This window comes from Gopherus evgoodei, chromosome 17, assembly GCF_007399415.2.
Source record: "Gopherus evgoodei ecotype Sinaloan lineage chromosome 17, rGopEvg1_v1.p, whole genome shotgun sequence".
In the NCBI taxonomy this organism is placed as follows: domain Eukaryota; kingdom Metazoa; phylum Chordata; order Testudines; family Testudinidae; genus Gopherus; species Gopherus evgoodei.
In genome coordinates this window covers 2,277,110-2,304,721 of record NC_044338.1, presented here as the reverse complement: position 1 = coordinate 2,304,721, position 27,612 = coordinate 2,277,110, and the positions used below count along the sequence as shown (strand labels likewise).

At 49.2% G+C, this 27,612-nt stretch overlaps 1 protein-coding gene and 1 long non-coding RNA gene across 5 annotated transcripts in view; one reads left to right on the top strand and one right to left on the bottom strand.

Moving 5' to 3' along the window:
* On the bottom strand, nucleotides 1–26,831 carry LOC115636714. Of its 4 annotated transcripts, none has more exons than XR_003997022.1 (5): nucleotides 26,744–26,831; nucleotides 25,889–25,935; nucleotides 25,038–25,258; nucleotides 6,479–6,768; nucleotides 1–40 (listed from the first exon to the last, which is right to left on the bottom strand). It is a non-coding gene; the product is annotated as an uncharacterized LOC115636714 (long non-coding RNA). The 4 variants fall into 4 exon arrangements; XR_003997021.1 differs by lacking the exon at nucleotides 1–40 and adding an exon at nucleotides 1,546–1,573; XR_003997020.1 differs by lacking the exon at nucleotides 1–40 and having other exon boundaries at nucleotides 4,235–6,768.
* NUFIP2 (nuclear FMR1 interacting protein 2) overlaps nucleotides 26,299–27,612 on the top strand; it is a 26,221-nt gene continuing 24,907 nt past the window's right edge. The window contains exon 1 of the mRNA XM_030537146.1: nucleotides 26,299–26,852. Within this exon, the coding sequence (XP_030393006.1) occupies nucleotides 26,645–26,852 (208 nt within the window). The 5' untranslated portion in view covers nucleotides 26,299–26,644. The remainder of the gene's footprint in view (nucleotides 26,853–27,612) is intronic.

Genomic DNA, 27,612 nt, shown 5'->3' with positions numbered 1-27,612 from the left:
CGACGTGAGGCCAGTGATCCGGCTGCATTAGTCAAGGTCACTAAAAAAAGCATAGATAGAAACATGTAATACACATAGGCTACATTGTTTATTATCACACAGTGAAGGAGTTTTTAGACTTTTTGTAGCATCCTTCCCGCATACCTAACATAACACAGACAGGCCAGGGAAGCGAAGGCATGGCGAGCAATGGGCTGAGTGTTTCTGCCCCGACTGCACCTGGGAGGGGGAATTGACCGATGGGTCACTGGGGTTTATCTGCACTGGGTACAGGAGGTAGCTGGTGTCCTGCACAGGGGACAGTAGTGAACAGGAAGGTGGCGAGCTGCTGGCGGGGAGGGCGGTCCGCGTAACTGCCGGCCTGCTGGCGGGGGGGGGGAGACGCACAGCTGTGCTGGCTGCCTGCTGGGAAGGGGGGGGGGGAGACCGGAGGGCACCGCGGGGCTGGCTGCCTGCTGGGAAGGTGGGGGGGGGAAGACCGGAGCGCACCGCGGGGCTGGGTACGTGCTGGAAGGGGGTGGGGAGTCCGGAGGGCACCACGGGGCTGGCTGCCTGCTGGGAAGGATGGGAGGGAGACCAGAACGCACCGCGGGGCTGGGGGGGGACCCTGAACCTGGCGCCCTGCACTCAAGTATCCCTAAATTCTCAACAGGGTTTCCTACTGCCAGATATATCACTGCTGCGTGTTACCTGGGAAGAGAGGGAGGGTCTTCTACAGCAATGTGGATTCCGCCCTGGCCCCTATGCAGCTTGCTTGTGTGCAGCCATGGTCCCCCCACCCCGCGCTGCACAGTGGATTGGACGAGTTAGCCTGACCGGGACAAGGACCACAGTGGCTCTCCCTATAAACTTGCGAAAGCGCATAGCGCACACTCTGTCTGCAACTTTTCAAGAGATTACCGAGGCAGATTACAGAGACGTGATAGAGCAAATCAATGGGCTATTCCACGTTTAGGCATGCATGCAGGCAGCCATAACCCAAACCCTCCTCTCCCAAAACATAAAAATCTGCTTACCCCGAGCACGCTCCTCAGCTTCTTCCTCACCAGCAACTTCCAGCTGCTGCAACTGGCTAGCCTCCTCCTGGCTTGAGAAGAGCTCCTGGCTTCATGCCTCCAGGGACTCCGGGGTGTCTCCCTCCACGCCAGTAGCCTCACTGTCAGCTTCCTCTACACCCTCCCCCACTTCTCCCTGCTCTGAACTCTCCATCGTGGTCCTCGGATTGGCAGTGGGGTCACACCCAAGTATGGCATCCAGCTCCTTGTAAAAACGGCAGTTTGTGGGGGCAGCTCCTGAGCGGCGATTTCCCTCATGAGCTTTGCAGTAAGCACTCCTCAGCTCTTTTATTTTGACCCTGCACTGCAACGCGTCCCGTTCATGGCCCCTTCTCAGCAAGGACTGTGATATCTGCCCATAAGTATCATAATTTCTCCTTCTGGAGCGCAGCTGTGACTGCACAGCTTCCTCACCCCAAACACTGATGAGGTCCTGCAGCTCGGAATTGTTCCATGCTGGGGCTCGTTTAGGGCGTGGAGGCATGGTCGCTGATTGATTGATTGCACTCCACACCTGGCTGAGCAAACAGGAAGGGGATGTTTAAAATTCCCGGGGCATTTAAAGGTGGGGTCAGCTGAGCCCAGGGCAGTGGAGTGTGCATGATTACCAGAGAGGCTTCTAAGGTATGCTGGGATACTTCCTTATACCCCGGAGGTCAATAAAAGCGCTGGTGGGGTCCACACATGCTGACCAGCGCTGGATCACCAGCGCTGGAATCCCTACACCCGAGGCTCGACCGGGTGTACAGCCAGTGCTGCAACCAGGGAGTTGCAGCGCTGGCCGTGCTTTGCAAGTGTGGCCACATCCTAAGTTGCAGCGCTGTAACCCCCTCACCAGCGCTGCAACTCTCTAGTGTAGCCATGGCCTTAGAAACGAGATCTCCAGGGTATGGGCTGAGCATTCCTGAGGGATGACCCGTCCGACCAACCGAGTCTGGGCAGAAAGTCTGAGCTGAACCTTGTTACCTGATTGTTTATATCTGTGTTTATTCCAACAAATCTCCAGGCAGGGGGAGTCTGGGCTCTACAGAGCATGTGGACTGTACCTGAGAGCAGGACAGGAACAACACCTGCTCACATTGTTACTTGAGCCTTCCCTGGCTACCAAGAGGGGTGATTCAACAGGAAACAGACCCAGTAAAACTGAGCATATAAAACCTTCCCGAGCCTCAAACTAAGCGATACCTGGAAAGATACTGGAACAAATTATTAAACAATCAGCTTGTAAGCACCCAGAGGATAATAGGTTTATAAGAAATAGCCACAAATCAGGCAAGGTAACATACAAAAGCCAGTAGAACACTTCAATCTCCCTGGACACTCAATAACAGATTTAAAAATAGCTATCCTTCTACAAAAAAACTTCAAAAACAGACTTCAAAGAGAAACTGCTGAGCTACAATTCATTTGCAAATTTAACACCATTCATTTGGACTTGAATAGGGACTGGGAGTGGCTGGCTCACTACAAAAGCACTTTTCCCTCTCTTGGTATTGACACCTCCTCATCAATTATTGGGGGTAGACCACATCCACCTTGACTAAATTGGCCTTCAGCATTGGTTCTCCACTTGTAAGGTAACTCTCTTCTCTTCATGTGCCAATATCTATCTATGCCTGTATCTGTAATTTTCACTTCATGCATCTGAAGAAGCGGGTTTTTTACCCACGAAAGCTTTTGTCCAAATAAATCTGTCAGTCTTTAAGGTGCCACCAGACTCCCCGTTGTTTTTGTGATATTAGGAAAATACTTTCTCTCAGGGTAGTGAAGCTCTGGAACAGGCTTCCCAGGGAGGCTGTGGAATCCCCATCACTGGAAGTTTTTAAGAACATGTTGGACACACACGGGTCAGGGCTGGTCTAGGTTTACTTGGTCTAGGCTCAGCGCAGGGGGCTGGACTAGCTGACCTCCCGAGGTCCCTTCCAGCCTGATGTTGCTGATTCTAGTGTTCAGGAGGCAGGTGCTGCTAATGGAATGAGCAGCTGCCATTAGGGCTTTGGTGAGGACCAGCTTCTATCCAAACCAGTTTTCTTCCTGGAAATTTGGTTTATACGCAAAGGGCCCCTCAAGCCCCAGCCCCGACCTAGTGCCTAATGCCCACTGACATCACCCCCAAAGCTGTGTCAGATGCAGTGTTGCTTAGATGGTCCATGTCACAGCGCTGTGTGGAGCAAGCATGACATGGTGCCAGGAGAGTAGGAGGTACAGATGGGCAGGGCACAGGCACCATTTGGACAGCTGACAGGGTCCTGTTACTCACAGCCCGCTCGGGCAATGTACAAGTGGTGCTATGCTGGAGTTTCTGAAGCACAACACCGTGGAAATGCAGCTTGTTAGGAGCATTGGGTAGGGGCAACAGCAAGCTTTTGTGGGAGAGTCCAGAGGGCAGGAGCTCTGCAGGAGCAATCAGGTCAGGACAACAGGAGTCTGACCCACACCCAGAGCTGGAATGACTCCCCTTTGGGGCCTGCTTCCTCATGGAGCTTTTAGTCTGAGCCCTGCAGCTTACTTCACAGGGGGACAGGAGTGGACCAACAGTTCCACGTTGCTCTAGGTCGAGTCCCACTTTGAAGGGAAAGTCTCACCCTTGTGGGTCCATTCAGCTCTCCCCAGCCTCCCAACAAGCCCTGTAGGTCCCATCTCACTTTAGATTCAGGAATAGGGCAGCAAGGGTTGGTAAGCAAACCCCCCACTGCAGCTGTAAATAGGACTAGAGCTAGAGGTGTTTCATGATCCTTAACACCCTCTGCAGGCTCCCCGCTGCCGGGCTAGAGAATATAAGATCCTTCTGGCTTGAGCAGCTGCAGTGAGAGGGAAAGAGTTTTACATGCTCCTGCTCCCCTCTGGGATCTTCATTCTGTCCCCCAGAAATCCTAGTGGTGGGGGGCAGGGGACAGTCACCTAAACGGCCTTGTAGATGCAAGGCCCCTAGTCACCTTGAAGCTGTGGGGAGGGGGCTACCTAACCCCATATCACAGGGGTCGGCAACCTTTCAGAAGTGCCGTGCCGAGTCTTAATTTATTCACTCTAATTTAAGGTTCCGCGTGCCGGTAATACATTTTAATGTTTTTAGAAGGTCTCTTTCTATAAGTCTATAATATAGAACTAACTATTGTTGTCTGTAAAGTAACTAAGGTTTTTAAATGTTTAAGAAGCTTCACTTAAAATTAAATTGACATGCAGAGCCCCCCAGACCGGTGGCCAGGACCTGGGCAGTGTGAGTGCCACTGAAAATCACCTTCTGTGCCACCGTAGGCTGACTATCCCTGCCATATAAAGTGAAATGGCTATAGGGTCCCCTGCAAACAGCAAAGGTGAGATGAGGCCCTCCTGGGCTTATTGGAGGGGCAGTTGTTTGGGGTGACCCGCACTCCCTGCCTCACTCTTCCTCCCCTCCCATCTGACTCACTCACTCTCACTGATTCAGGGGGTTCCTTTGCTCCCCATTCAGCCAGCTCATCTCCCCTATCCTCCTGGCTTCTGGTTCTGCTAATTACAGTCCCACTTGCTTCTCCCCTCCCCCCTGACTCCTACTCAGATTGCTCATGCTCCACATTTGCTGCACAGCCCCACCAGGCTTCCTCCTTCAGAGAGAACAAGGGTTCAGGCCAGCCAGCCCTCTGCCTGGCACACTTCCTGCTGGGTCTCCCAGGCACCAGAGCTCCATCAGACCAGCATGAGCTTATGTGCAAGGCTCTCCTCTCCCGCCCTGCACAGAGTTCCATGTAACACCCTTCTCTTGGCATGGGGCCAGTGGATCTGCAGCACCCTCTGCAGTCCCAGAAGCGGCGCAGGCCAAAGGACAGCATGGCAGGAGCCCCGGCCAGCTTCTGTCAATCCCAAGCCATGTGGTGCTCATTCCTGAAATGCCCATAAACCAGATCCTGGTGTGGAGACCCTGCAGCCCTGGGCAAGGCAGACAAGCCCAGGCACAAGGTCACAATCCAGCCTTGTTCACAACTAAGGTGTTCGTCACACATGGTGGTGCAGAGCCTGTCAGCAGCCTGCAGCTTACAGTACAGAGATGGGATCAAAATAGCGCCAGGATTTTACAGCACAGCTAAGAATAGCTCGCAGGTCAGCCTCCTTCTGAAAGGTAACTGGGACATCAGCTGGAGCATGCATGTTGGCATGGTCAGAGGAGCCAGGTAAACCCAGGGGAAAGGTCTGCATGTTAACCAGCTGAGCGGGATTTAGGAACGAGAAATGCTGAACCATGGCAGAGAGAGACAGGGAGAGTGCAGCAGGAGAGAGGGACACAGACAGGCAAGATGTGGGGCAGACCAAGCCCCCTCCCGGGTTGTGTCACCAGCTAAGATGGAGTGTTTTCACTGCAAGCCTTTTCCTCTTGGGATTTGATTTCTGTGATGCTTTGACGGGGAGCACTTTACAGGCTCCCTTCTAGGGCAGTGGCCAGCATCAGTGTGCGTGGGTGGGGCAGCATGCAGGCCATCTGTCAGAGTAAAGCCCTTCATTCCCAGCCAGCGAACATGTCAGCTCTGTGACTCCACCCTCCGGCGTAGTGTGGGGCTCTGGGCGACAACACAGAGGGTGCGAGACGGAGCCAGTCACAGAGTGGGGTTTGAACATACTTCCCGCTGGGGTCACAGTCAGAAGAAGCAGCCATTTTTCAAAAGTGTCCTATTTCCTGGCTATTTTACGCATTTCTTTCACCAAACTAGCCTATGCAACTGGACTCCTTCAGGATCGTTTGCTTGCCAAGCACCGCGTGGTCAACCAAGGCTGCTTTTCACTAAGTGCCATAACTGGGGCAAGTGTTAGTTACTTTCACTTGAACAGCTTGTGAAAGGCCCTTGCAGGACCTGCGAAGAGCCATCTGCAGCTATGGCCAATACAAAACGGCTCCCACACCATGCAGAAGGAGGTGACCCCCAGCTGAGCACAGCTCCAACTGCCTTGACAAACAGCAAGGGGCTTCCAGCCACGAGCAGCCCCGTAGAGGTTCTGCTAGCTTGGACAAGGGGGTGGCAGCTTCTAGCTGAGACTGGCCCCGTGCAGACCCTAGAAGCCTAGCCAGGGCGATGACTGCAGACAAGAGCAGTTCAAGGGAGTTCTTATCAGCTTGGTCCAGGAGAGAATTCCTGACTGGTTCACCTTGGGGAGCTGCTGACTCCAGGCCATCAGGGTCCTGGTTTGGGTCTTGGCTGCGGTGCTACATAAGGACCAGACCACATCCAATGCAAGTCTGGGCCCTGGATGTAAAGGATTCTGCTAATGAGTTAAAGTCCAGGCTGAGGGCCTGAAATAAATGGGTCCAATTCCCATGGAAGCTGATGCTCACTGCCCTACTGCACCAGCTGATCAGTTTGAACTGGTTTTTAGTTTTTTAATCTGGTTAAAACTCTCCAGGGCCCTTTGAGCTGAGACCCAGCCCACTGAGCTTTACCCCAGAGCACACTGACCTGGCCACCTTTCCAAGCCCGTGGAGACAGCACGTGTGATGGGGATGCTGATGTCCACAGCTCTGGCCATTCTTACCTCACACTGATGTTGTGAGGGAGTGGGTCTGCTTGGTGCATAGGTCCCGCTGCTGGTGGCTGTGGTGCATGGGCTTCAGTCTGCTGGCTGGTTCTGCTGTCCCAGGACCATTCCTATTGCAATAATTCTTGAGATATTGGCGCCTCTGGATCCCAGCTGAAGGTAGGTTTGCACTATTAGGAGTTGGGTCTCAGCAGGCTTTCTTACCCATCGTCTGAAAGGAAGTAGAAAAGGCTCAGGCTGATGTGTGAGACCAGCTCTGCAAAAACAATGTGCTTTCCCAGTAGAGCGTCACAAGACCCTGGGAATGCCTGCTCTGCCCTGCACAATAAACCAGTATCAGATGCAGTGGTGGAACCATTTCAGGGGCCATCTCCTCTGCTAACAAGCTGGAAACAGGAGAAAAGCACATTACATAACTGGCCTTGGCTGTAAATTGCAGCACACTAGACTGTCTCTTGCATTCTCTGCAGGACTGCTGGCATTAAAGAAATCCCCCTGCTTTTGAGCCCAGGAAGGTGAAAGGACTTCTCTGTGCATGGAGGAATGCATTGCCAGCCTGCCTGAGCTGGCAGGAGGGGCCCAGTCCTGGTGGGCCTCTCCCACATCCTCCAGGGTGGCACAAACATCTCAAATTTAGGTCAAGTAGGGGGGAAATGCCTTTTTGCCCCACAGTGTCAGGCTGCAGCTTTGAAATGCACTGTGCTTATATGGAGGGTTGATTGCCTGTATGACCACCCAGCAGGGTGGAACCCCAGCTAGAGTACATGGCTGTGGGATCCATGCATACAGTCTGTGTGCAGGACATTGCATGTGTACGCACAAACTTACAGGCCATTGCAATGCTCAGGGAACAACTGGTTGCTCCCCTTATTCATTGGGAGAAAAGATGTTTCCTGGGCCCGCTGTACCCTGGTGCAAGCGAAACCAATGTAAACAGGTTTAACCTGATGTCAGAGCATATGCACACTATGTTGCACTGCTTGAGCTCTTCCATAGCATGTGCCCACGGCTCCAAGAGCTTTAACATTCATGGTGTGTACTCCCTGAGGCTCAGTATATCTTCTTTAAACCGAACAGCCCTAGTAAAAGGAGGACACAGGGAGGAAGCTTGCAGCCATGTCAACACTTTGTTTAATAACAAAGGCCACTTCTCAATGATACTATGCTACTCACTGTGTGTGGCAGGACTTGACAGCTTCTTGATCATCAGTTGCCCCATTCCCTGCATAGCTTCCACCCAGTCTCTGCAGAACTTTCACCTCCCACCAGCTCCATAGTATCATAGGACTGGAAGAGACCTCGAGAGGTCTTCTAATCCAGTCCCCTGCACTCAAGGCAGGACAAAGTATGATCTATTCTAGACCATCCCTGACAGGTGTTTGTCTAACCTGCTCTTAAAAATCCCCAATGAGGGAGATTCCTCACCCTCCCTAGGCAATTTATTCCAGTGCTTAACTACCCTGACAGTTAGGAAGTTCTTCCTAATGTCCAGCCTAAGCCTCCCTTCCTGCAATTTAAGCCCATTGCTTCTTGTCTTATCCTCAGAGGTTAACAAGAACAATTCTTCTCTCTCCTCCTTGTAACAACCTTTTATGTACTTGGAAACTGTTCTCATCTCCCCTCTCAGTCTTCTCTTCTCCAGAATGAATAAACCCAATTTTTTCAATCTTCCCTCATAGCTCATGTTTTCTAGACCTTTAATCATTTTTGTTACTCTTCTCTGGACTTTCTCCAAACACTATCAATGCAGGTGCAAATATCCATGCATGCAGGTGTTCTGGCTGTGCAGAGACACTCAGCTCTTCTCTTGCACAGAGCTCTAAGTGCTTTACAGGAGAAAAGACTGAGGCACAGGGAGGATGTGACTTACCCAAGGTCACCCAGCAGCTCAGGGCCAGAACTGGGAAAGAACCCAGGTGTCCTAGCTCCAATACCTGTCCACTGGCCAACACCACCTCCTCATCTTTTATGCTGGGCCCTGTGGTCTGGGCTGGTGTGACACAGGACTGTCTAATATGCAAAGCCCTGGGGACACAGTCATTCCGTGTGTAGTGCCCTCTTCCAGATAGAAACTGGGACAGGGGCTTATGCCAGGATAGCTTTAGGGACATGGCACAAGAGGTCACATGGTGAACCAAGCTCACGGTGCCCCCAGGGGGATCAGCTTTGCCAGGGAGAGCCCAATGTCTCACCCTTTTTCCTGGGGGGCACTAGAGACTCCATGGGAGGGTGTGTTTATTCCATGCTGGTTGCACTGGGCACAGGCTGTTGCCAGAGCGCCCTGAAGGCACCAATGAACTCTCACTCAAACCGCATGACAGAAAGGAACTGCAGGTGTCCGGTGCAAGGCTTAGTGAGGAGAGGGCTGGGGGCCACCATTGCAGCCTGCCATAGCAAGAAGCTCTGGGGAGTGCAGGTGCACTCAGGACAGGCAACCGGCTCTTGGAAGGGCTCATCTGAAGGGCTGTTTGCCACACAGTGGAAGGAGACTTTGTTTTGTTTGCATGTTTTCGGACCTTGTTGGAAGCTAATGTACACAGCTTTAGCTCACTTCATCCAGAGAGCCTGGGAAGCTGAATGTTAGCAAGGCCAGTGGAGTGAACATAATATAGCTCTCCCCACGGCCCACTCCCCCTGCTCAGTGGGACTACTCCCCACTCACCCGCGCCTGCCACTCATCAGCCTCTGGTCCTTTCCAAAAGCTGTGTGGATAATGGGAGGCAGTAGCAACTCAGCAACCCACCTCCTTCCCCACCCCAGGCAGACGTAAAGCATCCCACTGCCTTCGGCCTCCTGGAGCCCTGGACAGAGCAGATGTGAAATGTTGCTGTTCTCGCAAACATGCTGCCTCACTTCCCACTACCCGGCCAACAGGGTAGAATTCAGCAAAGGAAACGGGAGTCTGGGTAGCAGGCAAAGCTTCCTGACAGTGAAAGCCCTAGAGCCTGGCCTTTGTGGGCATTTGCCCCAACCCAGTCACCTGCACCCACCCCTGGTGCGGACCCCAGCACAGACAGAAGAAGCTGCTCTAAGCCACAATCTGCACCCCTCCATTTCAAGCAGGGGAAAGCCCTGCTGGTGCAAACAGTGGCTTTACCTTTCAGCATTGGTGCAGCTACGCTGTTGGCACAAATTGCGGCTAATCCCAAGGTAGCCAAGACTGAGATTATGGACTAGCCTCCCAAGGGATGGGGGGAGGGCACTGAAAATGAGACTTGACAAGGTGTTAGAAACTGTACTGAAGAAAACAATGTTACCTGAGGTGGCCCCATCTGGAGATATACCAATCTCAGGACTGGAAGGGACTCTGAAAAGTCCCCGAGTCCAGCCTCCTATCTTCACTAGCAGGACCAAGTACTGATTTTGCCCCAGATCCCCTCAAGGATTGAACTCACAACCCTGGGTTTAGCAGGCCAGTGCTCAAACCGCTGAGCTATGCTTTGCACCCTCACTTCCATCTCTCTGGTCCATGACCTATGGTTCACAAACACTAGGGGTTCCCCCTCCTGCATACAGAGTTACTGGCTGTCAGATAGCTCAAATGCTTCTGGAAGCCTATCTGTAGGAAACAGGCACTTTGTCTCTGCCTCTCACAGGAAACGAAACCCATTTTGGCTGCACCCAGTTAAGACGGGCACAGAAACCAAAGGAAGGAGCAGCAAACACCAGGGCTTCACTGCTTTAATATGTACTGCGTTTCCCACCACCTCTGTGCCCTAAGTCAGCAATAACCACTCACACCCCACAATGTGTGTGTGTGTGGAATGCAGGTACATTTGAGAGTAAGAGGAGCAATCTCTTTCCTGGCCAGGCACAGCTGTGAGAGATGTGACCCGTTGTCTCCCTCCCCCAAAATGGCACAGACAGAAGCTGCAATGGATTGCCAAAGGGCCAGATGCTCATCCTCTTACTCACATTGAATGGTACCTTCAGTGGGGCTATCTGCTAGGCAGGATGCTCCTTGGGGTGAGTATGGGGACCAGAATCTGGGCAAAGAGAATTTAATTTCTATAATCCCTGATCTGATGGCACTTAAAATAACAGCATGTCTAAGCAAAGACACTGCAGACATTGGGCATTGGTACAGCCTGCAGGAAAGGGGGATGCCACCACAAAGCCAGCGTTGGCCCTCACCAAAGGTTCTGGAATCACTTGTGATTTTACTGATCAGAGACCAGAGAGAAAGGAGAGGTGATCCCCAAAACCCCACTGGTGACCGATCAAACCCTTAGAAAGCAATCCTACGGTGACTGTGCAGAGCCAGGGGTATTCTGCGGTGCAGTGTTTGACAAATAGAATTGCCCTGGCCTATTGGGGCAGATCCTTGAACATTTGTGTGCTCACAAAGGGTCTGTGTGGATCCAGTTGCAGGATCGGGGCCTAGGAGGGTAACAGTAGCTGACACAATATGAATGAATCTGTTTGGCAAGCGTTTTGCAGAACTCTGGATATTAAACCTCTTTTCCAAAAAGGGATTTAGATTGAAAATTCCAGTTGCCATAGCAATGTAATGCTGCTCTTTCTTGTTTCATTTTTCTCCTTCTACTATTTCTATATCTTAGCAGCCATTAGATAAAGTGCCAATGAGACAAACCTCGGGATTGTTTATGGTAAGAATGATTTTTGTGTGGTCTCCTTGTTGAGTTGGACCCAAGAGGTTAAGGATTGCATTGTGTACACTTCCAGGACCAGGACAGTGTCTACCAGTCTAAAGATGCTTATCGATAATCAATCATATTAATATTTAATGGCACTCAGAGAAGTCCCATGGTAATTTTGCATGATATGCTGACGATCAAAAACCAGTATAATTACATTGCTTGTGTGTGTTCACACAATGCTCCATCGGTGGAGTGTGTCCACAGTTGGTGGTCTAGCATCGACAGAGAGAGCAGTGCCCTGGGGGTAGCTATCCCATTGTGTTCCTCGTCCCCTTCTGCAGCCAGGAGTTGTGGGAAGGCGGAATGGATTGCAGCACATCATGGGTCCACATGGGCTCAATGTCCCATGATGCAGTTTTTTTGTCCCATCATTCCATGGGTTTCCAACTGCATTTCGTGGCATTTTTCAACAGTCCCAGTTTAATATGCGCCCGTCATCTCCATCTGAAAGCTTGGATCCTGCAGTGCGCTTTACTGTTGAGGTCACTGTTATCAACACATTGAGGATGGTCATGCAATATATCACGAGCTCAGACTCTTAACAGGAATCACAGCTGCCTGACCTGTTGTGTGCCAAGGAAACATACAACACCAGATTACTTTTGGCATTCCCGGAGCAGCTGAACTCGGTTCACCACAGCTTTAAGGCTCTGGAAACAAGCACTGAGTGGTGGGATTTCATCGTTATGCAGGACTGGATGACGAGCAGTGGATGCAGAACTTTTGGATGTGGAAAGCCACCTTCCAGTCAGTGCGTGCAGAGCTTGCCCCAGCACTGCGGTACAAGGACATCAAAATGAGAGCTGTCTTCTTGATGGAGAAGTGCATGGCAATCGCTGTGTGGAAGCTGGTGACTCCAGACTGCTACTGGTCAATCACAAATCAGTCTGGAGTTGGGAAGTTGACCATGGGGCTACATTAACACAAGTATGCAAGGCTATTAATCGCATTCTGCTACAAAGGACTGTGACTCTTGGCAATGTGCGTGAAATAATGGTATAATGGGATAGCCTAATTTTGGCAATTAATTCATCTTTGACTACTAGCGGTAAATATGCCCAATGGGGAGATGTTAGATGTGGTGGAATTTGAGTTACTACAGAGAATTCTTTCCTAGGTGTCTGGCTGGTTAGTCTTGCCCACATGCTCAGGGTTTAGCTGATCGCCATATTTGGGGTCGGGAAGGAATTTTCCTCCAGGGCAGATCGGCAGACGCCCTGGGGGGGGTTTGTCTTCCTCTACAGCATGGGGCATGGGTCACTTGCTGGAAGGTTCTCTGCATCTTTAAGTCTTTAAACCATGATTTGAAGACTTCAATGGCTCAGACACAGGTTTGATACAGGAGTGAGTGGGTGAGATTCTGTGGCCCGCATTGTGCAGGAGGTCAGACTAGATGATCATAATGGTTCCTTCTGACCTTAAAGTCTATGATTCTATGATGGCTTTGCAGCAATGGGATTTCCTAACTGCAGCGGTGCCATAGATGGCACATATATTCCAAGTTTGGCCCTGGACCATCTTGTGATGGAGTACATCAACAGAAAGGGGTACCTCTATGGTATTGCAGGCACTTGTGGGTCACCGTGGGCATTTTACCAACAATGCGGGATGGTACAGAAAGGTACATGACACATGCATCTTCAGGAACACTGACCTGTACAGAAAGTTCCAAGAAGGGACTTTATTTCCAGACCAGAAGATTCCAGTGGGGGATGTTAAAATACCCATAGTAATCCTGGGAGACCAGCGTACCCCTTACTCCCATGGCTTGTGAAGCCTTACATGGGAAACCTGGATAGCAGCAAAGAGTACTTCAACAATAGGCTGAGCAAGTGCAGAATGACTGTAGAATGTGACTTTGGTAGATTAAAAGTGTGCTGGTGCTGCCTTTATGGCAGGTTAGACCTAAATGAGGAAGATATTCCTGTTGTCATAGCCTGCTGCACGCTCCATAATATTTATGAGGCTAAAGGTGAAAAGCTTCCCCCAGGGTGGATCACAGAGGCGGATTGTCCTGCTGCTGAATTTGAGGAGCCAGACACCAGGGATATTAGAGGGGCACAAGGGGGGGGCGCTATTCAAATCAGCGAAGCTTTGAGGCAACATTTTGACAATGAGAACCAGTAATGTGTTTTTCTATACAGCACTCTATCATGCTTTGTTAACTTGCCATCTTGCATGACCATTGTGATGATTCCTGATCAGGATTTGTAGTCAGCTAGTCTTGTCCAATCCCTTCATCTACTTCTAGAATATACAGAGCAAAGGATAGTTCTACCTCATATAACCAAGCAGCATCAACTCAAAAAGATCACTTACCACGGCTCTCCTCTCCTGCATCATATGCACTAGATGGACTGCTGGGACTGGCTAGACTCCTCCGGAGTGGAAAAGAGGTCCTGACTTGCTGCACCACCAGACGACCCTGCCATGTGCTCCATATCATCCTCCAACTCGACCGCCTCATTCACGACTATGTCCTTGGGGTTGAGTCCATTGTCTGCCACCTCCAGCCCTGCCGAAGTATCCATGGGTCTCTTGGCGATGGAGGATGCATCCAGCTCCTTACAGAAGTGGCAGGTCTTCGGTGCAGCACCAGAGCTACGGTTTGCCTCCCTTGCCTTCTGGTACGCTTGCCTCAGCTCCTTTCGTTTCGCACAGCACTGATGTGTGTCCCATTCGTAGCCCTTAACCAACATGGCACGAGAAATATGACCATATGTATGGAATTTCCTATGGCTGTAGTGAATCTTGAACTGCACAGCCTCCTCTCCCTACAGTGCCAGCAGATCCAACAACTCATCTGTGGTCCAAGCGGTGACTGTTTGCTATGTGGGGCTGCCACAGTCAGCTGGGAAGATGCAATGAGAGCTCTCCACACCGAGCAAACCAAGTGGAATATCAAAAATTCCCAGGCCTTTAAAGGGAAGGGGCGGATGCCTGTGTAATTGGGTACAGGACAGTGGAGTTCAAACTGCTGACCAGAGCGGTCAGGATGGGCACAGTGGGATACTTTCTGGAGGCCATTTACAGTGACATAACCAAGCAGAAGAGTTTTGCTGGCAGAAGGAGCAGTGCAGTGTGTACACCTCCACTGTTTTGTCAATGAAACCTGACTTTTGTCGACAAAACTGTATAGTGTGGACAAGGTCTGTGCCAACATCCAGATCCCACCTAAAGACCTTCCCTTTTCCAGTTTTGCATACAAGAAATGAGTCATTTCCATAAAAAACACCCCAGGCTATTCATTCTCTGGCCATCCCAGTGCCTCCTGTCTTTTCTGTGTCTGTCTTTTGGGCCCCAATCCTGCTATCAGATCCACATGGGTAGGTCCCCCCTGAAGCCAATGGGAGGCCATGTGCATGTGTCTGACTGCGTGGCTCTGATTCCAGGATTGGGCCTTAAAATTGTAAGCAACTTGGCAGGGATCAGCTTTAATTCGTGTCTTGTACAGTGCCTGTGCTTAACAAGTGCTAAATAATTCCTACAATACAGCAATTGCAATATTGAATCGAATTCAGGGCTCATCTAGTATCCCGTTTCCTACCATGGCCAGCATCTGATGCTTCAGAGGAAAGTGCAAAAACCCTGTAGTAGGTGTTTGTGGAGAGCGGATATGCTATGACCACTGCTTAGCATGCTGTTCGTAATTGTTTTATTGTTGCTTTATGCTTCCCACCTTGTCTGTATGTCTCCTCCTATTGGTTCTTGTTTTACACTCTGATTATAAGCTCTTTGGACCAGGCATGGTCTTTTTGTTACATGTGTCTAGTCCCTGGTACTGATCCCTGACTGGGTCCTCAGGCACGACTGCAATACCAGTAACTGAATCACCAGCAGTCAGAAGCTGCTTAATGCCTTAAACTCTCCTACTTCATCACCCTGCCCACATCCTGGTTTATACATTAATATTTACTATAACAACTCTGGATATTCTTGTTAGCCGCATAAACTGCCACCCTTTTTGGAATCATGCTCCAGTCTTGCCCTCAATTATATCTTGTGGCAAGGAGTTCCACATACCAATAGTGCAATGTGTGAAAAATCATTAAATTTATCAGGTTTGAATTTCCTACTTTTCAGTTTCACTGAATGTGCCCTTGTTCTTGTGTTCTCCTTGACTCATAGACTTTAAGGTCAGAAGAGACCATCATGATCATCTAGTCTGACTTCCTGCACATCGCAGGCCATAGAACCTCACCCACCCACTCGTGTAATAGACTCCTAACCTCTGACTGAGTTACTGAAGTCCTCAAATCATGGTTTAAAGTCCTCAAGTTACAAAGAATTCACCATTTACACTAGTTTAAGCCTGCAAGTGACCTGTGCCCCGTGCTGCAGAGGAAGGCAAAAAATCTGCTAATCTGACACAGGAGAAGATTCCGTCCCGATCCCAAATCGGCAATCAGTGACCCTGGGCATGTGAGCAAGACCCACCAAGCCGATACCTGGGAAATAATTCTCTGTAGTAACTCAGAGCCCTCCCCCTTTAGTGTCCCACCTCTGGCTGTTGGGGATTTTTTATTCAAAGTTCTAATCTACCTTCTCTAGACCATTCATAATCTTGTATACCACCTCTACCTCAATATAACGTGATCCAATATAACATGAATTTGGATATAACGTGGTAGAGCAGCGCTCCGGGGGAAGGGGGGCAGGGGCTGCGCTCTCTGACTGATTAAAGCAAGTTTGATATAACGCAGTTTCACCTATAACATGGTAAGATTTTTTGGCTCCCGAGGATAGTGTTCTATCAGGGTAGAGGTGTACCTTTACTCTGTCTCCTTATGCATCTCCTCTCTAAGGCAAACAGTTCCATTTATTTCAATCTCTCTTCAAATGAGAGCTTCCCTATGCCTCAATCATTCTAGTCAGCCATCTCTGAGCCCCCTGGAATTCTGCTATATGAATAAAACAATAATAATAAAATACATAATTACAAAAATCAATGGTATTAGTAATATGTATTTGTACTGTGGTAGCACTCAGAGACCCCCAACCAGGGATTGTGCCCTCCTGTGCTAATCACTGTGCTCTACACACACAAGTCCCTGCACGAAAGAAACATGTCATGTCCAACAGTGAATAAAATGAAATGAAGTGGTGAATGAATGACCTTATAACTGTTGTGTTGGAACAGACACAATGTATTTGTCCTGTCTTCCAGAGATCAGAGTCCCCTGCAAGCAGCCACCGGTACGTGCCCTGCCCAGAGAGACAGCAAGCCTGCCTTGGTTGCTGCTGCTCTGGGGCCCTGCTGCAGTAGTCCTGTGGCATTGTCTGCAGCCTGCAGAGTGGGATTCATGTGGAGTACACCAGGTCCCTGCATGATCCAAGGCGGTGGGAGCCTGGGCGGAGATATAAATCCAAGTCTCTGTGAAATCCTGGACAAATAACCACGGCAGAAGCTCAAAGGCAGGCTTGGCTAAGGCTGACCTGCCAGCCTGCCTCATGCATGGCTTCCCTATTGCATCCAAGAACCCGCCTCCAACTTATTTGGTCACACTTTAAGAAACAAGTTTCGTGTTTCAGGCAGACACAGGGAGCAGATGTTACCCATTTCTGTGTGATCACAAGAATGTGTTTATAAGAAGGGACATTCCTCAGATCCAGTCCCACTAAAACATGGATCTAGCCACCAGAAACAAATGCCGCCTAATACCTACACAAAACACCCTGGTCTGATCCTGTTACATTAAGGCCCATTCACACCATTCTGGCCTGAGGCCTAGAAAAATCAGGTATTTCATACCTATACGACCCTGTGAAATTATGATTGATACTGTCATTATGTGTGAAAGAGGAAACGACTTCTAAGGTTTCTGAAGAACCCTAATTTATGGATAAACGCTAACAAGCTCTCCAGAAATACAGTTTTTTATGTCGGAGTTGTTTTGGAGAGTAAACAAAGAATTGACAACACAGTGGCCACGAGGATACATCTTGAATGTGGTTGACAAAAGATTTGATAAAGTACATACTGTTAAATGGGCATGTTTAAACTGCTAGACAGGAGAGAGAAAGAAATATAAGTGCCCAACATGTCTATTTCTACCAGCCAAAAGAACTCACATTCTCTTTTACCTCTGCCAGACCTCTTTGGGTGAGTTCAGTCCCAGACTCCATACACAAGATCCTTCACATTGTCTTTCTTTGGGGCCGTTGTGGCCCCAAAGAAAGACACTTCAATGATAGACTCCACTTTACCTAACATGAACAAGACTATTAGGAAACATGACTCCAGGTTACATGCAACGTTATGTTCTCTTGTTAATGTAGAAACTGAACCCAGTGAGAATATATGCACCCTTATCTTCGAGATGAAAGGCTGCAAGAGCAATCTGGTCCCCATTGCATGACTGTGTCCTGGGCAGGTTATACTGGTCTCTGACAAAGATCTGAGTATTCCATGATTCTTGCATATTAACAGCAATTGTCCTGCCAATAAGGTATTTCTGGACTCAATTAAAATGTATTGAATTGAGACAGATTGGCTGGATGGAACTTGAGGAGAAACAAGGAAGTGGTGAGCCCTTCAGGAGGATAGAAGACTGCAGGGGATGATGATAGAGGCACCCACTGCAGAGGGTGTTCTGACATCTTAATTGAGGACCTGTCAATCCTGGCTGCAACCCTTAGGCCATGTCTACACTACCACTTATGTTGGCAAAACTTATGTTGCTCAGGGAGCTTCTCCCACCGCCATAGCTACTGCTGTTCATTGGGGATGGTTTAATTATATTGACAGGAGAGCTCTCTCCTCGCTACACAAGAGATCTTACATCAGCATAGCAGAATCGGTCCAGCTCTGTGCTGTGCAATGCCTCTCCACCTGCAGTACAATGCATTCATCATCAAGGGATCAATCCTGCAAGGTGCTGAGCAGTCTGACCCTGATCCAGCAACCCAATAGGACTATGCACGTGCTCAAACTTAAACACATGCTTACGTGCTGTGTTGGGTTGGGGTCTAAGGGCTCACTGATTTGCAGGTTCAAGATCTTGGTGAAATATTGATATTGAATTCAATTCTGTGCTAAGGCCATGATCAATATTTAGACACACAGCAAGTCTGATGTTCCAATTTTTAAAAATGTTGAACCAGAGACACACAAAATATTATAAAGCCAGTAAAAAAAATTAAAATTGGTTAATTTTAAATGCTCCTAACTTGTAATTTAATCAATAAAATAAATTTAAAATTTTCACAGAAATTTTTCTAGACGTTTCACAGAGTGGTGAGAGTTTGGAAAGAAATATTTTGTTGTTCTTAGAAAAAAATCCCTGGAATTAATCCCCAGCATTATTTAAAGCAAACTTCCACCATATGGAACCAAGGCCACCATCTCCATAATTCAACTTTGTTATATCCTTGATTCCACTTGAAACAGCTGATTCAGTCCTTACTGATCTCAATTTGCACATTTTTGGACAGTGGATTCTCAGAGAAGCAGTGTATTTTAAAGACATATAAGGTACGAGCCAGCTCTGAATGAAAGAGCTAATAGTGACACTGACTGTGCCCAAGCTCTGGGCCTGGTGGCAGGATTATTTGTCACATGGAGTGGATGTGGAATTTGGGGACGATGCCCTCTTCCCTGTGCATGAGGCCTAGCAGACTGGTCACACACAGACGTCAGCAGGAGCAGCTGCAAGATGGGAAAACATGGGAGAAGAGGGGGCAGGAGGAGCTGAACTTACCATTTCCCTCCTGAGGAGCTTTGGAGAATGCAGTCCCTGTCGCTAAGTAAGTTTAACACATTGTCTAACAAGCACAACAGCATTCATATTATTGATTTGGGGCTTAATACAGCTTCAATGGAGTCAATGGGAGCCTGGCCTGGCCCTTATTCCTGGGTCACAGACATTTTGCCAGACTGAAGGCTGAATGGGGAATTTGCTACAGACTGCAGGGAATGCCCCTGTAACACTGAATGCAGTGGTGGAGGGTGTGAGTGCCAACCTCTGGGCAGACTGTTAGGAAGCAGGGCACAAACCTCAAATAGGTGGTGAGTTCAATATTTAAACTCCACCAACCAATTATCATGTGTAAACTCTTCAGACACTATAACAGACTTACCATGGAGTCACAAACAGTCCCCCGCTCCCCCCTTGGGTACTTGCATCTATCTCACACCCACATGAGCCTATCTTTGTGATAGACGGCCCCTGACACCAAGGATCACAGCAATATTCAGGTTACTCCCAGTCCCAAAGGACTAGTCACTTACCCCAGGTCAATTGCACCTCAGATCACACACCAAAGACAACGTTTGCAGCCAATCCTATAATAAACTACCTACAGATTCATTAAATAGGAAAATAAAACCAGAGAGTTATTTACAAGGTTTAAGGAGGTAAACATAGATACACAAATGGGCTACAATCTTAAGCTTCTATAATCAACAAGCTCTGTATGTCCTTTAGGGCTAACCCAGGCTAAGCAGCTGCAGATCTCTTGCTCATGCCTACAAACACTTTGCCCCTCAGAGTCCAAGCAGCACAGAGATACCGAATTCCTTTTGTTTGGGGTTTTTATCTCCCTCCTGCCCTGTACTCTGAGCTGCAAACTTAGCTGGTGGGAAGAGGAGATGGAGAGAGTCCACTTGCATGACTCACCTTAAGGAGGAAGAGGAGAGCCGAACAGAAGCCTTGTGTCCTGTTTCTGACAATATGCAAGGAGATTCTGGCTGCAATGTCCCACAATACTTGGGCTAGTATCAACGGACCTTTCCTTTTGGAAAGGGTGTAATATTTTCTGTTGAAGAGCAGCCCTTCACACTAACTTGTCTCTCTTGTCTGGTGATCTACACAGTCACAAAGACTCACAACACAATGGCTCAGATATTACCTGGGATACAGACGCTACAAGTGAGATTAACACAGGCAGCAGCTCACAAGCATTCAATAAAGTCTAAACCTGAAACACATTCTTATCATTCTAATACCTGTTATAACAACACTAACACACAGGTGAGCCAGCCTGATTCCAGCTCTGTATTTGTCAGGGTTCAACTGAGACATGGGGACCTTGGCATGAACTAGCCATGATCTGCTGTGTCACAGCCCCTAAAAAGAACAAATTGCAACTACCTTTAATATGGACAGACAGTCCACAGAAACTACAGATTAAAAAAAAAATCAAAACCTTTTTTTTTTGAACCAAATGGTAAGCTGCTGTGTACCTTGTAAAGTGTTAAAAGAAACTCTGATAGTGTGGAGGTTTAGCAAAGATCTCATTATGTTTCAGATTCCTCAAATCTCTAACAAGCAAAAAATGTAGGTGTGGGAGTTAAAATTATGGTGGGAGAAGCTTTACCACCTACACAACAAAAATGCCCCCTGCTGTTTGATTTGTAAACTGCCAACTATACTTTGCGTAAATAACATTTGTAATCTGTAAACTCTGTGGGGCAGGGACTGTCTTTGAACAGCGCCCAGCACAATGAGGCCCTGATTCTGATTGGGATCTCTGCGCACTACTGAATTATAATATACATAATTGTAATGGTTAAGGTTGCAAAGTCAAGCTCTCAAAAGTTAGGTAATGTCAGTTTTACAGTTGTCTGTGAAAGGTTAATTCAGCCCCCTTGTGTGTCGGCCTTATGATTAAGCCTGCAATTTAGTCATGGAGGTCACGGAATCCATGACTTCAGAAGACGTCCGTGACTTCAGCCGGTGCTGGGAGCTACAGGGTAGCCCCGCAGCTCCCTGCCACAGCTCCCAGCCACCATGGGCAGCAGGGGGTATCCACTGCTCCCAGCCACCGTGGGCAGCAAGGGGGACCCCCACTGCTCCCGGCTGCTGTGCATAGCAAGAAGGACCCCTGCCGCTCCCTGCCCATGCAGGGGTCGGGGGGACCCAGCATCTGGTGCAGGGCCATCCCAAGGGGGGGGGGAAGGCCCAGGACATAGGCGCAGAGTTTCTAATCTGCTGGGGGGGGCTCCCCCCACCTCCGCCCAGACCTTCCCTCCAGGCCCCACCCCGCCCTGCTTCTTCCCATCCCCACTCCACCCCTACCACACCTCTTCCCTCCCCAATTCCACCCCTCCCCCGAGTGTGCTGCGCCCTTGCTCCTCTCCCCTCCCCCCAGCACCTCCTGGTGCCATGTAACAGCTGATCCACAGCAGGCGGTAGGTGCTGAGAAGGAGGGGAAGGCACTGATCAGTGGGGCCCACCGGCAGGCAGGAGGTGCTGGGGCGAAGGGGAGGTTCTGGTAGGTGGACTGCTGGTGGCTGCCACTTCACCTCCTCATCCTTCCTCCACCTATCGCTCTCCTCCTCGCTGTCTACCCCTCCACCTGCCTCCTCCCCCCCACCTGCCACTCACCTCCCCACGATTGTATCGACGCGCGGGGCCCCGGGGGTTGCCCCGGTTTGCCATACCCAAGGGACAGCTCCGCCTGCCCCCATAATGGAAATAAGGCATAAATTTTTAACAGCGAGAGTAATTAACCACTGGAACAATTTATCAAGGGTCAGGGTGGATTCTCCATCACTGACGATTTTTAAATCACAATTGGATATTTTTCTAAAAGATCTGCCCTAGGAATTATTTGAGGGAAATTCTCTGGCCTGTGTTATACAGGACATCAGATTAGATGATCACAACGCTCTCTTCTGGGCTTGGAATTTATGAAAAACCACATCCTGCCTTATCTCCCTCTGTTCCTGTCCTCTCCAGTCTGCCCTGTCCTCCTCTGCTTCTGTCCTTCCCCACCCTGCTCCTGTCTCTGCTCCTCACCCCTCTGCATTCAAGTTAAGGTGCTTCTTCCTTCTTCCCCATGCTGCCTGTACACCACCAGGGAGCATTTGAAGAGAAAAGGAGAGACAGTCTCCCTGCTCTAAGTTCTAGTACCACAGTGGCTCTTGAGGCCCACAAATAGCAATTGCAGGGAAAGTAGTGCTAACCCCTGGAGCCCTGAGCTGGAGCACTCCCAGGAGAGATGCAATGTTTGGAGAATATAGCTGCTAAACTCTAACAAGTCTCTTCTGAGCATGTGAACGTGGTGATTTCCAGAGTTGTAATTCTGCCATATGTTCATAATGCAACAAAAAGCAGCTTTCTAACTCCAGAATGACACCTCTGCTCCAGTCAAATTTCAAAGTCCCTACTGCAAAGATTTGCTACAATTTTTCAACAAAACCACTATAATAATTTTTTTAACCTTGGCAAAACAACCTATTTTCCTCTAACCGTGTTCTCAGAAATGACAGAATCATTTTTACTGAAGCGTTCCAGAAAAATTTAGCCTGAAGCAGACACCAGGATGGAAAATGTCAGCCCAAACAGTTAAAAAATACAAGGAAATGAAAACAGTGTCTTTCTTACAGCAGAAAGTGTTAGGCAACCTTAATTATAGGTGTTGCTGCCTGCTTCCTGTGTAATACTAATAATTTTCGGATTAGATCCTAAAAGGCACTAAACACAAATACAATACTGGAATAATAAGAATTCACAATTTCAATATCAAACACATTTGAAAGTATATTTTAATGACAACCTAAAAATATAAAGAACATATGCATATTACTGGTTTTATACTTGAGGGTTGAAGAGTCTCTTATTTAAGAAGCTCTGTCACCTAAAAATACTCCTGCAGCTACATTTTACTAATATAATTTCAAAAATGATAAAGAATAATTCTGAGTAAGATATATTTTTTGTACTTCACATTTTTAGTTAATTTTAGTGCTGGTGAAAAATGCTGACTAACATCCATGAGGACTGAAGACCTCCATTTCTCCACAGAACAGGTTCTAGGTGCCGTGCAATGAAACCATTCAGGTAAAGTTCTGATTAAAAGCAACACAAAAGTTGGCATGACAGACAAGTGTAACTTGGAACAGCATGTGCATTCACTGACAGAGCTCTGAGCATAAACATGTCAGTGTTGTTTTGCTTAACATAAGAACATAAGAACAGCCGTACCAGGTCAGACCAAAGGTCCATCCAGCCCAGTATCTGTCTACTGACAGTGGCCAGTGCCAGGTGCCTCAGAGGGAGGGAACCTAACAGTCAATGATCAAGTGATCTCTCTCCTGCCATCCATCTCCATCCTCTGACAGACAAAGGTTAGGGACACCATTCCTTACCCATCCTGGCTAATAGCCATTAATGGACTTGACCTACATGAATTTATCCAGTTCTCTTTTAAACGCTGTTATGTTCCTAGCCTTCACAACCTCCTCAGGCAAGGAGTTCCACAAGTTGACCGTGCGCTGCGTGAAGAACTTCCTTTTATTTGTTTTAAACTTCCTGCCTATTAATTTCATTTGGTGGCTCCTAGTTCTTGTATTATGGGAATAAGTAAATAACTTTTCCTTATCCACTTTCTCCACATCACTCATGACTTTATATTCCTCTATCATATCCCCCCTTAGTCTCCTCTTTTCCAAGCTGAAGAGGCCTAGCCTCTTTAATCTTTCCTTATATAGGACCCTCTCCAAACCCCTAATAATTTTAGTTGCCCTTTTCTGAACCTTTTCTAGTGCCAGTATATCTTTTTGGAGGTAAAGAGACCACATCTGTACACAGTATTTGAGATGTGGGCGTACCATGCTTCTAGGCAAAACTATAGGCTTCCAACTTATCTGGGTATCAAATTCAGCCCAAATACTTCATACAGAATAGTCAGCATAAGATATGACATAAATGGCATTAGAACACTTTTTATTTTGGAAGTCTGTCCCTAAGATATGCTATTTAAGGGTGAAAAGAGAACAGTGACAGGTTTGTATAATTTTTGGTGGTACCCAGAACAGGTCCAAGTCCCACCGTCCCACCCCCGCCTAAGACTCTGGGAGGGAGTTTGGCATGCAGGAGGGGTTTGGGCTCTGGGACAGAGTTGGGTGTGGGTTGCAGGCCCTGGGCTGGGGCAGGGGGTAAGACAGGAGGTAATTGTCCTGATCTGTTCAGCACTGGTGAGGCATCAGCTGGAGTACTGTGTCCAGTTATGGGTGCCAAACACTGGGAGTGATGTAGACAAATTGGAATGTTCAGAGGAGAGCAATAAAAATGATAAAAGGTTCAGAAACCCTGACCTACAAGGAAAGGTTTAAAAAATAGGTATGCTTAGTCTTGGAAAAAGGAGTCTGAGACATGTCCTGATAACAGTCTTCAAATATGATAAGGACTTTTATAAGGAGAATGGTGAACAATTGTTCTCCCATCCACTGAAGGTAGGAAAAAGAGTAATGGGGTTAATCTGCAGGAAGCGAGATTTAGGTTAGATAGTAGGAAAATCTTTCTAACTATAAGGATAGTTAAGCTCTGGAATAGGCTTCCAACGGAGGTTGTGGAATCCCAGTGCTGGAGGATTTTAAGAACAGGTTAGACAATATGCGTAGACCATCCCTACCAGGTCCTGCCTCAGCGCAGGGGGCTGGACTAGATGACCTCTTGAGGTCCCTTCCAGCCCTGACATTTCTAAGAGTCTATGTCAACAAAATAATTCTAAGACAAATAGTGCATAAATAACACTTATTTTTTTCCTTACTAGTACTGGTAATAACAAGGGATAGATGTTTCCTACTATGCGGAAACTTTTCTCACTAAAGATACTCACTTTGTAGTTATTTTCCTACTTTGTTTTGCCAAATTTTGTGTGGTACATGATTGAAGAGTTGCACAGGTACTTAAGTGATGAGATGTAGATAACAGGGTCTCTGAGTGTTTGAGCGATGTGTTATTGATACCTTGTTGTGAATGGTGCAAAGCAAGGATACAACATCCTGCAAAAGTCATGGAGAATCTTGTCTGTCCCACACGTAACCATGTTTGTGGTTCTTGAAATGGTCTGATCTAGCAGGTTCACTTACAGTGTTTGCTGAATCCTTGTATATGGACATGAGTGTGAGACTCCATCACTTCTATTTTGTTTAACTGGTTGAGTGTGCTTTCATCTGATAATCTGCTACTGGAGTTCTCGAAGAAGACAGTATGTTCCAGCTCTCTCAGACTACTCCTGCAGTTGAATTCAGTTTCTTTCTGAAGAAGCTGTGACTCTGACCAGGGGTGCTGGAGAGCAATTGAACCAAACCTAAACCCGGCATATAATGGAAACCTTGTCAAGCCAAGGGGGTGTGGCAACACCCACAGCACCCATGACTCTGACATCTTAAATAAAGGTTAGTGCAAATGCAATAATTTATCATTTGCTAATTTAAATCCCTGGCTCAATCAATTTCAGTTTGCTCATTTTGAAAGTTATTTAAACTAAACTCTGCTTAAAACATACACCCAAGCAACCTCACTGATTTAAATAGGGTTGCCTGGAAAGTGATGGCAGGATTTGACTCATTTATGTTTAAATGAGTATTTGCTTCTCCCCAACCTTCCTCTAATTTGATCCTGCAGTGAAGTCAGAATCTGAATCAGGACATGACATTAATTTCCAGGATGTGAGATTGTAAAGTTTCAAAACAGAATTATCACAGACTTTTCTGCACAATCAAGATGGAAAAAGCTTTTATTCAACCCTTAAAGGGTGAAATAATAGCAATGGGAATACAAAAAATGACTGGCCAAATACACTGTTTTTGGATGAATTCTTTTTCCTTAATTTAACTATTATTAGAAAAAACCACGGCAAAATATGCCCCACCCTGCCCCCTTTCATTTAAACTAATCCTAAATCGGAACTTTTTCTTAGCAGCAAAAATGATCTTACCTGCCGTGTTTCATTTCCTTTCGGAAACTTTAAATGTTGATTCTTCCCTGTACAAAGAAAAAAATGGTTAAAACGGCACCGTGCCCTTTTAGAAAATTACACAGACACTGCCCTGTGGAGCTTTATAATCCCTCCATGGAAATGAAGAGATTAGCATCTGAATGCAATGCAGAATGAATCCAGAATACAAAATGATTTGCAGGCTTCTTTAAACGTTTGCATTATTTATTTGAATTACTGTTCAGTTGGGTTGGTGGCATTTTCCTTGTGCTTCAGCTCCCCTCCTTCCTTAGAAAAATAAAATAACGAGAGAATTTGCCGTTTGCCAAAGAGGCCGGGGGGAGGGGAGGAAAGGGAGTCGATGCAGAGGGAAATCAGAGTAAAAGTACCAATCGGATTGCGCCCGAGCTGGAATCTGCTTGGCTGCACTGAAGCCCGCTTGGAAAGTGCTGCTCGCGGACCGCAGCGCGAAGCAGACAGGGACCATAGTGCTGACGTTGGAGGCCCAACCCCAGTGAGGTTGCAGAGGGTAAATGGTCCGGCGCTGGCTGGCGATGGAGAAGGGGGGGCGGGGAAAGCGGCCCTGGAAGCTTCCTGATTGCTGGAGCGCAGCTGCCAGTCTGCCCGGCTCCCCCAGCCAAGCGGAGCACTAGTGAAGCGCCACACTGCTCGTCTCCCCCAGCCGGAGTGAGAGCCCCGCGCCCGGCCAGCAGCCCCAGGCCCGCACGGCGCAGCAGGGAGCCCCAGCCCCTTTCAATGGAGGAGCAGCCCGGCCAGCCTCCGCAGCACGGCCAGCACCACCACCACCACCACCACCATTACTACTACTACAACCACAACCACCACCAGCACCACCTGCAGCACGCGGCCGAGCCCGGCCCCAAGGCCGCGCCGAAGCCGCTGCTGAAACATGAGCACAAGCACGCGGGCCCGCAGCACCAGGACGCGCCGAAGAAGAAAACAGGTTCGGGAGGCCGGAGAGCGGGGCCGGGCCTGGGGCCGGGGGGGGGGAGGCCCGGGGGCAGGGGTCGGGCGGGACCGGGCCGGGGCTGGAACTCGGGCCGGGGGAGGCCTGGGGGGGGAGCTGGGGCGGGGGTCGGGCGGGACCGGGCTGGGGCTGCGCTGGAACTCGGGTCGGGCGGGACCGGGCTGGGGCTGCGCTGGAACTCGGGCCGGGGGAGGCCCGGGAGCGGGGCGGGGGTCGGGCGGGACCGGGCCGGGGCTGCGCTGGAACTCGGGCCGGGGGAGGCCCGGGAGCGGGGCGGGGGTCGGGCGGGACCAGGCTGGGGCTGCGCTGGAACTCGGGCCGGGGGAGCCCCGGGAGCGGGGCGGGGCGGGCAGAGCAGGGGTCCCGGGCAGGCTCGGCGGGTGGCGGTGACGGGGGAGGATGGGAGCGGCCCCTGCCGTGTGTGTCAGGCCTGCCCCGGGAGCGGCCCGGCCGGCGTGACCTTCCCGGCTGCGGGGCGGCCCGGCTCCCCGGCCCTGCGCTGGGCCCTCGGGCGGGGCTTCGGCCGCGGCCCCCTCCCCCGGCCCGGCTGGAACATTCTCCGCGGCTCTCGGGCCGCTTCCTGTCCGCCATGTTGGGAGCCGGGCCCGGCGCGGGGAGCCGCTGGCCGGGCCTGCCTCCCGCCACAGCGGCCCCTGGGCGGGGGCGGCTCTGTGGGGCCAGCATCTCGGCGCGGCCTGCGCGGGGCTCGGCTCCGCGGGCACGTTTCCCGCTCCCC